At 43.4% G+C, this 11,304-nt stretch overlaps 1 protein-coding gene across 2 annotated transcripts; it reads left to right on the forward strand.

Annotated features, from left to right (window-relative positions):
- The first annotated feature begins 629 nt into the window (after nt 1–629).
- lgmn (legumain) lies at nt 630–10,144 on the forward strand. 2 transcript variants are annotated; one of them, XM_084013769.1, is made up of 14 exons: nt 630–757; nt 1,047–1,199; nt 1,340–1,437; nt 2,993–3,074; nt 3,149–3,231; nt 3,338–3,413; nt 3,825–3,887; nt 4,263–4,329; nt 6,946–7,064; nt 7,871–7,960; nt 8,086–8,289; nt 8,426–8,596; nt 9,474–9,541; nt 9,709–10,144. In XM_084013769.1, exons 2-14 carry the CDS (start codon nt 1,059–1,061, stop codon nt 9,749–9,751), a joined length of 1,305 nt encoding a protein of 434 aa, XP_083869895.1. In that variant the 5' UTR covers nt 630–757; nt 1,047–1,058; the 3' UTR covers nt 9,752–10,144. The 2 variants fall into 2 exon arrangements, with proteins under 2 accessions (XP_083869895.1, XP_083869894.1); XM_084013768.1 differs by having other exon boundaries at nt 648–757; nt 989–1,199.
- Nucleotides 10,145–11,304: the final 1,160 nt, after the last annotated feature.

The raw sequence follows: 11,304 nt of genomic DNA on the forward strand, positions 1-11,304 counted from the left end.
GTACTGCTAGCACCGTTGGCTGCTAGCCACCGACACAGCCGTCGCCAGTGTTGACAGCCATGTTCAAAGCAATCCTCCGATCATAGATGAGCTCTGAATTTGGAATTCAGCACCATTAAAATAAAGTGAAGTGGCACAGGGTTTATGGGTTACTTGCTGTGGTTTATGGGGAAAAAATATGATGGCAGAGTGATTTCTTAGGAGTCATGTGACATTTCTTTCCTGTGTCTGCTTAAATGGGTTAGAATTGCGTAATATGCTGCAACATTTGTGTCACGCACTGTAAAGAATGTGTAGGTCAGCAAAATGACTCGCATACAGTTCATAGTCTCACCATTTCTGTAATCTATCAAATAAATGTAGTGGAAGTACAAAGTAGCATAAAATGGAAATACAAGTACATCAAACTACATGTATTTAGTTACATCCCATGCTGCACCAGACTTATGTCAATAAAAGCATTGATTCATTTATAAACAAATATGTCATGTTTAAATAAAGTTTTCCCAGAAATGATAATCTAATCTAGTTTTTAGTGTATATTGAACCAGACGACGGACGAGCTGCTACATGTTTTGTTGCTCTCCAACCACATGACTTGTTTACAGTGACGCCCCGCCCCTCGAGCCCTCTGATTGGTTGCTGCGGGAGCTGTTGGTCCGAACGTCACGTATATAGATCCCACCGACTCCTACATCGGGGATGTTGATATAGTGGCTCCGCTGCGCTCCTTTCCTACAACACATCGAAGAAAAAGGTAAATAACACGTCTTTGTCTGTTTGAAACCGCCCGGGGAATAGTTCGGCGTGTTTTATTAATATTATATACAACGCTAAGTCTCCGCTCTTTAGAAAAGCCAGTTGTTAGCTTGTTGTGCTAGCAGCTACGCTAGCTAGCCTGCGATAATGAATACAATCACGTGACGTCCCGACAGTCAGAGGTGGCTTGTTTGCGCTGACTTTGCTTGCTTGTTTGCCACCCAAACAGTCTTTAAACACGCAGAATTAGACGGTGAACCCGGTTTATTCTCTCGGGACTCCCACAGAAGGCGAGGACGATGTTCAAGCCGGTCTTCTGCGTCCTGCTCGGCCTGAGTCTGGCTCTGGTCGACGCCTTCCCGACCCAGGACCCGGACGGTGGGAAGAACTGGGTGGTCATCGTCGCTGGCTCCAGTGGCTGGTACAACTACAGACACCAGGTGAGACACCTTATCAGATCACCTTATCAGGTACAAACTGTCGGTGTTAATTAATAAGACCCCCCCTCAGATGAGACCCTCCCCCTGCAGAATGCATGCACATTTTGCAGCTGACCCATGTTGCTGTTTATCCCCCCCAGGCCGATGCTTGCCATGCCTACCAGATCGTCCACAGGAATGGGATCCCCGACGAGCAGATTGTGGTCATGATGTACGATGACCTGGCAAATAATGAGGAGTGAGTTGACACATTTTTGTGAGACAAAGACTTCTTCTTTCTCCTGTGTTCAAAAACAATTCTGTTTTTTGTCAGTTGTTGACCTTTTAATGCTAATTTTCACATTTTCATGCATGCACTTTATGACTGTTTAATGTCCCACACGGTGTTAAATAGTGTAATTAGTATTATTGGTGAATAATGATAAGCGTCTTCTTGCCTGGGGCATGAGCGATAAGTCGTTTACATTCCCTAGTTCATCCACAGAAAATGAATCTGCAACGATATTATTTTGCCCTTTCTTTGATGGTTCCAGCTACGAATATTTTCTTTTAAGTCCTTTTTTAATAATGGGTAAAATTCAGACACTTGCATTTACTTCCCATTTAATGTCGATTTAACAACTGCAATAACATCCTTAACTACTAAATCTGATTTAGTTTTCATGTCCAAATACTGGAGGAACTGGTTCACAAATATTTAGTTTCGAAGCCTAAATTAACAATGTGATAAATGATCCAGGAGAACGTGAATCGCCTCCCCGTCTATATAAACCACACACGTTTGTTTATCTCATGTCGCTGGGGCATGTCGGCTCTGTGTGGCTCGTTGTCAGAGCTGCTCCGGGGCTTTACAGGCTGGTTTGAGGAGATCCACCGTGTGGAGTCACGAGGAACTCATTGCTCCTCCAGGACTTCGGGAGTTAAATTACTGGCACGGGTGCGGAGGGAGGTGCAGTGAAAGGGTTGGGTTCTCTGTTACAGACTGTGTGATGGTCGTCCAGTTGCTCGGGGGCAGTGTTGACTGTCAGTTAGTGGCCCAGTTGGACTCTCAGTCATTTAGTCTCTGTCGTTCACTTAGCTGCTTTATGTTAGGCATCAAGGCTTAAGTAGAAGTCAGAGGCAAGACGGGGAAACTATGTATGTATGTAGAGCTGAAACTAGCAATAATGTTCACTATGGCAGACGTTGCAGAGAATAGATGATTTCCACTGCAGGTTTATTTAACAGTAATAACCAATGATAACTGAGGAATATATGGCTATTCCACTACAACTAACCGTCTACACACTTTAGCATTGGCCAAAGTGTCCGTGCATGAAAATACAAAACAATGTAGGCCAGGTGTTAGAGAGACGTTACGCAAGATATATTGTTTTATATCGTTATCACGCGCTTGTATGGCTGATATGATTCTCCTCTGTTGGATTTGTGATTAATAACTAACTTGGGTTATTTGTGCAGAGACATAAAAAGACACAAAACAACCACAATAGAGCACAATATGACTATATAGAGACATAAAACAACTATAAAGAGACACATATGACTACAAAGAGGCACAATTTGACAACAAAGAGACAGTATTAAAAGCGGCTCACACGTTAGAATCCTTGTTGTTGAGAGTTAAAGGGAGTAATTCTGGGGGGGTCCCAAAAGTGCTGGTGTTTTACCAGTTTCTGACATAAGAAGGAAACAGACAAATGATTTACTTCATTCATTATCAGGTGGAGTGTTTTGTCAGCCAGTTTCACTTCCTTCTGCATGTCTGACTCATGTTTTTTTTTTATTCCCAGCAACCCCACCCCTGGGGTTTTGATCAACAGGCCGAACGGCACAGATGTGTACAAGGGAGTTCCTAAAGACTACACCGGGGATGTGAGTGACTGTCAGAGCTACATTCATACCGGTTTGTTTGAAGAGGCTTTCTGATTTGGGACTTTCTCCTGCAGGACGTGACTCCAGAAAACTTCCTGGCGGTGCTGAAGGGCGACTCCGCGGGGGTCAAAGGTGGCTCTGGAAAAGTGTTGAAAAGGCAAGCGATTAAAATTAAACACGAGTGTTAAGTCTGACCTCAGAGCAGCACAGAAACTGGTTCATCAAGATACCTGTTGTAACTTTTGGACTGTTTGTTTTGGCAGCGGCCCCAAAGACCACGTGTTTGTGTACTTCACTGACCACGGGGCGCCCGGGATTCTCGCCTTTCCCAACGATGACGTGAGCACTTTTTCTGCTTCCTGCTCCCGACCACGCGAACCGCTCTCATGTTGCTGAGCTTGTTTTGTTCCATAATTATCTCATCTTGAGATCAGCCATGAGTGTTGGTTTAGTTTAACATCTGATCAGGATTTAGACGTTAAAAAAAAAGGAAATAAATGATACTACATAATAAGTGTTGATGGAAGTTTGGAGACAAGTTTTGTTTTAAAGTGTTTTCGATAAGATAGCAAGACGACCCCCGACACAAAGAGTACGACCTTTCTTTTTCTACAAGTTACAATTTGAAATCAGTGATTATCTGATAAGAGTCTTAAGTAATCAAAGACTACAGATCGGACCAAATGAGGATTTGCAAAGTGCCCACGTGTTCCTCTGGGATTCTGATGTTCTGTTTTCTTCTTCTTTCAGCTCAGTGACACCGATCTCCAAGAGACCATTAAATACATGCACGACAATAAGAAATACAAAAAGGTACAACACGCTGTTTTTATGTTCATGATTTTACTTGATTAATCTGTTCCAGCCTATATATTATATGTCATATAAATATACTAGGGCTGATTCTGAAATTGAAATGATTTTGACTGATATTTTCCAGTCTGAGGGAATGATTTTTGCAGGGTTCTGTATCGGATGTTTTCTTATCATTTGTTGTGTAGGCCAGAACAAACCTCCTGTAATTTCAGCTTTGCAAAAGGCCGTATTGTTGTTCTGATGAAACGGATGTATTGTGCAGCCCTTGCATATAAAGGCTCAGAGATAAAAACCCGATCAGGTGACGGTGTTGCTGCGCTGGGAGATCAGATCATATAACCTCACTTTTGTCCTTTTTTTTTTCCATCACAGATGGTGCTCTACATCGAGGCGTGTGAGTCCGGGTCGATGATGAAGGACTTGCCTGCTGACATCGACGGTGAGTTGACCTTTACCTCCTCACTTTCCCAGGACAACCACGAGATAATGCAGCAGCAGCGGTCAATAAAAAAGTCTCAGTCAATGAGTTGTTAAGTCGTGAACTTGATTTTTTCCTTTTGATGTTGAGTTTTTAAAAACGAAGCGTGATGAATAAACAGTAAAAGCTCATGTGATTTCTTTAACAAGTTAAAAGGCTTGTTTTGAGCTTTGACTGTGATTTAGTTTTCTTCATGCTGGATCAGGTCTGGACTCTGCCGAGGTCAGCACTGTGGTCCCGTTTCTGGAGTCTGAGTCTTTTGGCGTGTCTGGTCATGTTCTGGGTTTAGGTCATTAGTGCGACTCATGTGATGAACATAACGGCCATGAATCAAGTTCTGCTTTTAATATGTTCAACCACAGTTTTTTTTTTTTTTTTGCATCTGTCGTCATGGTGAATTATTTCTGGAACTCTTTTAACTTTTTAGAGCGTTCAACTCTTTAGAGTTCTCAGATCTTCAACAGGGGGTCTGGGACCCCTAGGGGTTCCGCAGAGTTACTGCAGGGGGTCCCCGAAATGATTTAATGTTTTTTCTTTCAAAAATGTAAATATGTCCAAAAATCCACCTTAACATGAATACAACCTATATTAAGCAAATATAAATCTTCCTGTTTGTTTAATATTATGTTGAGAAATTCCAAAATAGAATTAAAATCTGTGAAATTTTAATGTCTTAGCATTGTATAAATCCATCATTACAAAGTACTGCTATACATGGAACTCTAGGCTGCACTACACATTATTATTGGTTTAATAAGGAAGATTATATGATATGTAACCGGGGGTCCCTCCACCGGGTCTCTAAAGGCTTTGAGGGTCCCTCCACCCGGTCTCTAAAGGCTTTGAGGGTCCCTCCACCCGGTCTCTAAAGGCTTTGAGGGTCCCTCCACCGGGTCTATAAAGGCTTTGAGGGTCCCTCCACCCGGTCTCTAAAGGCTTTGAGGGTCCCTCCACCCGGTCTCTATAGGCTTTGAGGGTCCCTCCACCAGGTCTCTATAGGCTTTGAGGGTCCCTCCACCGGGTCTCTAAAGGCTTTGAGGGTCCCTCCACCCGGTCTCTAAAGGCTTTGAGGGTCCCTCCACCCGGTCTCTAAAGGCTTTGAGGGTCCCTCCACCCGGTCTCTATAGGCTTTGAGGGTCCCTCCACCAGGTCTCTAAAGGCTTTGAGGGTCCCTCCACCGGGTCTCTAAAGGCTTTGAGGGTCCCTCCACCCGGTCTCTAAAGGCTTTGAGGGTCCCTCCACCAGGTCTCTAAAGGCTTTGAGGGTCCCTCCACCAGGTCTCTAAAGGCTTTGAGGGTCCCTCCACCCGGTCTCTAAAGGCTTTGAGGGTCCCTCCACCAGGTCTCTAAAGGCTCTGAGGGTCCCTCCACCCGGTCTCTAAAGGCTTTGAGGGTCCCTCCACCGGGTCTCTAAAGGCTTTGAGGGTCCCTCCACCCGGTCTCTAAAGGCTTTGAGGGTCCCTCCACCAGGTCTCTAAAGGCTTTGAGGGTCCCTCCACCAGGTCTCTAAAGGCTTTGAGGGTCCCTCCACCCGGTCTCTAAAGGCTTTGAGGGTCCCTCCACCCGGTCTCTAAAGGCTTTGAGGGTCCCTCCACCAGGTCTCTAAAGGCTTTGAGGGTCCCTCCACCCGGTCTCTAAAGGCTTTGAGGGTCCCTCCACCGGGTCTCTAAAGGCTTTGAGGGTCCCTCCACCGGGTCTCTAAAGGCTTTGAGGGTCCCTCCACCGGGTCTCTAAAGGCTTTGAGGGTCCCTCCACCGGGTCTCTAAAGGCTTTGAGGGTCCCTCCACCCGGTCTCTATAGGCTTTGAGGGTCCCTCCACCCGGTCTCTAAAGGCTTTGAGGGTCCCTCCACCAGGTCTCTAAAGGCTCTGAGGGTCCCTCCACCCGGTCTCTAAAGGCTTTGAGGGTCCCTCCACCGGGTCTCTAAAGGCTTTGAGGGTCCCTCCACCCGGTCTCTAAAGGCTTTGAGGGTCCCTCCACCTGGTCTCTAAAGGCTTTGAGGGTCCCTCCACCCGGTCTCTAAAGGCTTTGAGGGTCCCTCCACCCGGTCTCTAAAGGCTTTGAGGGTCCCTCCACCTGGTCTCTAAAGGCTTTGAGGGTCCCTCCACCGGGTCTCTAAAGGCTTTGAGGGTCCCTCCACCCGGTCTCTAAAGGCTTTGAGGGTCCCTCCACCCGGTCTCTAAAGGCTTTGAGGGTCCCTCCACCCGGTCTCTAAAGGCTTTGAGGGTCCCTCCACCCGGTCTCTAAAGGCTTTGAGGGTCCCTCCACCCGGTCTCTAAAGGCTTTGAGGGTCCCTCCACCAGGTCTCTAAAGGCTTTGAGGGTCCCTCCACCCGGTCTCTAAAGGCTTTGAGGGTCCCTCCACCAGGTCTCTAAAGGCTTTGAGGGTCCCTCCACCCGGTCTCTAAAGGCTTTGGGAGTCCTTGGCCTGAAAATGTTGAAGACATCCCCTTTAGAGCTTAGAGTCGGTCTTTGAAAATAACCTGAAGCGGTTAAAACGCCATGAGTCGTGTTTAGGTTTCATGATTCTCTACCAAACTATCACACGGCATAACATGAGAACATGTCTGTGTTTTCCAGTATACGCCACCACAGCAGCCAACTCCCACGAGTCCTCTTACGCCTGCTACTATGACGAGAAGAGGGACACGTACCTGGGAGACTGGTACAGCGTCAACTGGATGGAGGACTCCGATGTGGTGGGTGATCCCTCCCCCCTCTTTCTATTCCTCCTGAATAGACTGCATTTCCCCCGACAGCTTCACAATAAACGCTACCTCGCGTTTCGCCAGTTTTATCGCTTTTTAATGTTGCCTAGCAACATGGAAAATGTTAGGTTTGCATTAGCAGAACTAAAATAAGTGAGGTTGATATCAGGAAGATAAAAATTACAGTCATGAATGCTGAATCACATGTTCATGTGAAGGCCAAACTTGTCTTTTGAGACACGAGACATTTTGCAATTACTGAATCATCAATCAGCTGAGATTTCAACCGCGGTCATCGTTAACAGTAAGGGCTGCCTTCTCTTACTCGACTGATGGGTCATTTCTTCAGTCCGTTAGTCATTTCTTTATGCTGATAACTTATTTCCAAGAAAACTTATGAGCACATCTCTGGAAGACACAAGCTTTAAACGTGACATTTCAGCTGAAGAAGCTGAAGTATCCAAGAAATTCAATGATTCTTCTAGTTACGTGTATATGGCGGTTTAATTCTACAACTCTGTAGCAACATAGAACATGTAAAGTTCATTAAAAGTTGTGTTGGCTGTTCCAAACAGCTGGTTTCAAATAGGCAGGAACAGGAAAAGGAAGCGGCAACAATTGGTTGAGTTTTTTTTTTTTTTTTGCATATGCAGTGATCACATCTGTGGCACTACAATGCATAAACACCCCAAAACAGAAACATGAACTTCATCAACAACAACAACAACAAAAAATAATAACAAATAAGTACCAACCACTGTGATTGATTTGTGATGTTTTTATTCCTCGCGTTCCAGGAGGACCTGAGAAAGGAGACGTTGGTGAAGCAGTTCAAGATCGTAAAGAGCCACACAAACACCAGCCACGTCCAACAGTTCGGAAACAAGGTGAGAGAACCATGAAGGCAGATGTAGCGTTAACTGGTTTTGGGTTTGTCTTCTCATGTTTTATTTCAAGTCTATGTGGCACAATAGTGACGTTGAGAGGAACTCGTTTCTGCCTCTCTCTGCAGACTCTCGCCCACATGAAGGTCATAGCGTTTCAGGGTAACCCCAAGGCCAAACCCGCTCCTCCGATGACCCTGCAGCCAATTAAAAACCCAGATCTGACCCCGAGCCCCGAAGTTCCTCTGGCCATCCTCAAGAGGAAGATGATGGTCTCCAATGATATCAGAGTTGCAAGAGGGCTGCTGATGGAGATCAACGCCCACCTCAAAGTAAAGACTACGAAGCCATGTGGTGTTTGGGATGTATTTGCATGTTTCAGGTCCTCTGTGGAGGACTTCTTTACCATAACATGTCATGTTGCAGATGTCTAACAGTGTGTGTGTGTGTGTGTGTGTGTGTGTTCAGGTCAGGGAGATGCTAGCTGACACGATGCGCCGGGTGGTTGAGAGGGTGACCGGCAACAAGCTCAAGGCCGGAGAGGTTCTCAGCGAACGTGTGGAACTCTCCCAGCAACGGTGCTACAAGGCTGCAGTCAACCACTACAAACACAACTGCTTCAACTGGCACAGAACCGAGGTAGAGTCCTGAGTCCTGAATCCAGACCGGGAGCCATCCCGTTTGTCCGTGCTTGGTGGTTGAAATGTCCTCCCGTCTAGACTCTAGTTCCACTTCTAAATAGCCAACGCCTGTTCATCAGTCGGTACTGAACCTGCTTCATGACTGTAAAACCTGCAGGGATGCTCCTCAACACATCAGGCCTCAGTCACCAAAAGCTCTTAAGTTTAGCAGTTTTCACAAAGATTTTGACATTCACCAATGTTTACTTACTTGGGATGTGAATGGAATAAACACACTCAAGACACACACTTTGGAGCATTTCAGTGCTGCCATATTTGTGCTTTTCTTCAAGTCTACAGTTGTATAATATAGTATTTAAATAATGAATCATTTATACATCATCGTGGTCTTATAAAATAACAACATAAACACTTGAGAACAAATCATTTGGGTTTTTTATTAAATAGAAAAGAATCCAAGATCATGAAATAGATGAATCATATGAATGAATGTTGAAGGTGTTTTTGTGTTTTTTCCCAGTTGACTCACCCCCACCAAAGAGATATGAGAAGTATTTTTACGTGTAACCAGATGAGATAAAACAGAGCGACCAGAGTAGAGATAAGATATTTCCCTGAAGTTCTGCTAGAGGAAGTATTTAAGGGTGTTTTTTTTGCTTCAAAGCTAATAGCCTTGATCGTAACTTAATTACAAAAACATCTTGGGTACTTTCACCCAGCTGCATGTGTTTATTCAGAGAGAAAAAGTAATTTCCCTTTTCTCTGGAACCCTTTTGAGGGACACAAATACAACAAGGGCAAATAAACATTGACATTTCAGTATCGCAGACCGTGGGGACATTTCTGTTGACATGTGATTTCCTTCTGTGTTTCAGTATGAATACGCTCTGAGACATCTGTACGCTCTGGTGAACCTGTGTGAGAGAGGATACCCTGCAGACAGGTAGACCACGGATGGTTTCCCCTGTTGTTGTTTTGTCTTTGTGGTTTTATGATTCTCATTCAACAGGAAGGAGAATAAAGACTGTGATTTAAGCTGCACGACACCACATACAATTTGAGACAAATGAATATTTGATATTCAAACCAGTGTTTGTTGTTTCTCTGCAGCATCCAGCTTGCCATGGACTCTGTGTGTCATTTCAGCAACTAAAATGGGTTCGTATAAACCCAGGAAAGAGAAGATGGAGCTTCTCTTTGCACTGCTTAGGAATCAACTTCATTGTTTTATCGATACACTAACTTTCTCTCTCTCTTTTTTTTTAAAACTTGTGATGTTTTTTGATTTTACTGAGAACTTTTTAAACTTGTTTTAAGATGAGTTGCACTATTGCTGTGAAAGGTACGCCTTTTTGATGATTATTTTTAGAAGATAAGCTGGACAATGCAAACATGGAATTCATGTGACTCCGTTCTGCTCTTTATGTGTGGCCTGGCATGAATGGTTGATTGACATGTGAATGACATGCCACTGAACATTGAATGTTTGTTGAACCTCAAGAGACTTTTGTTGTAACAAAGGAAGCTTGAAATAAATCCACCAAAATTCAAAAAGTCAGTCTCTCTCTTTGGATATTCAACACACATATTTAAGATGAATTTATATCACATTTTTGGGGAATAATATTTCACATGGTAGTAAAACAGTAGTTGGTCTTCAGAAGAGGATTTTTATGGTGTCCAATTAAATCTTCCTACACCTGTTATCCTGACTGTTTTGATTTTTTCCCCCTCCCCATTAAACCATATGATTCTTTGATCATATCTTAGCTAATTATTTATAGCTTTCCATTTAAAAAACAGAAACTATACACATGGAACTCTTTTTAATGGTGGACAAGACAAGTACGATATTTACACTCGATGTTAAAAGCTTCAATGTCTGAGAATTTAGACCAATTTGCAAATCAGGGATTTTACTATAATTTACTTCTGGTAAAATATATAACCACCAGAATAAGTATTATTAATATTTAATGGATATCAAAATATGAGCTTATCCTGTGCTATATCTCAACAGCTACTAGATCATGACAGACATGATTCTCAGACAATGAATCCTATTATTTTATTGACATTAACATTAACCTCTAGCGCCACCATGAGGTTCACATGACCAAATACTTGAAAGCCAACGATATCCCTGCTGTACATCTGATATTAGTCCCTGCTCCACTTATATGTCTGACATATTTGGTAGATTTATTTTATGATTGAATAAACAGATTGTACAGCATCGAACACATGAAATAGCAAATGCTGCAATGACTAATAAGACTCCATGTGAATTAATGACATTGCGCCATCTAGTGGCACATGTCTGACTTGCATTTTAAAATAAAAAGGTATGAAGACGCTGTATAAAATTTGTGTGAAGGATCTTTTATGATTTTTTTCTTTTACTAATGAACTGTACCTCTACCTCTATATATCATTTGTTTGGTAGTAGTAGTAGTAATATATTCTTGTATTTTAATCACAATGTGTATTTTTTCATTTGCATATGTTTTTTTATTATTAGAAGTGTATATTCATTATTTGATGTTTGGCTTTTGATAATTCTATAATTGTGTAAATATATATAATTATATTGCTAAAGAAAATAATTTTAAGCAGGCAAGAAATTCCGCTACCCATCTCCGTGGAGGCGGGTCCTGATAGGGAGGCGGTCCCCTCTTCCTCCTCCCAACTCGTCAAACCGGAAGA

The sequence above is a fragment of the Eutrigla gurnardus genome (genome assembly GCF_963514095.1).
Source record: "Eutrigla gurnardus genome assembly, chromosome: 7".
Lineage (NCBI taxonomy): Eukaryota > Metazoa > Chordata > Actinopteri > Perciformes > Triglidae > Eutrigla > Eutrigla gurnardus.

Coding starts and splice junctions, on each gene's coding strand:
- lgmn (XM_084013769.1), top strand. CDS start 1,059: ATGTTCAAGCCGGTCTTCTGCGTCCTGCTCGGCCTGAGTCTGGCTCTG. Junction 4,330..6,945: donor CTTGCCTGCTGACATCGACG/GTGAGTTGACCT, acceptor TGTGTTTTCCAG/TATACGCCACCACAGCAGCC. Junction 9,542..9,708: donor AGAGGATACCCTGCAGACAG/GTAGACCACGGA, acceptor GTTTCTCTGCAG/CATCCAGCTTGCCATGGACT.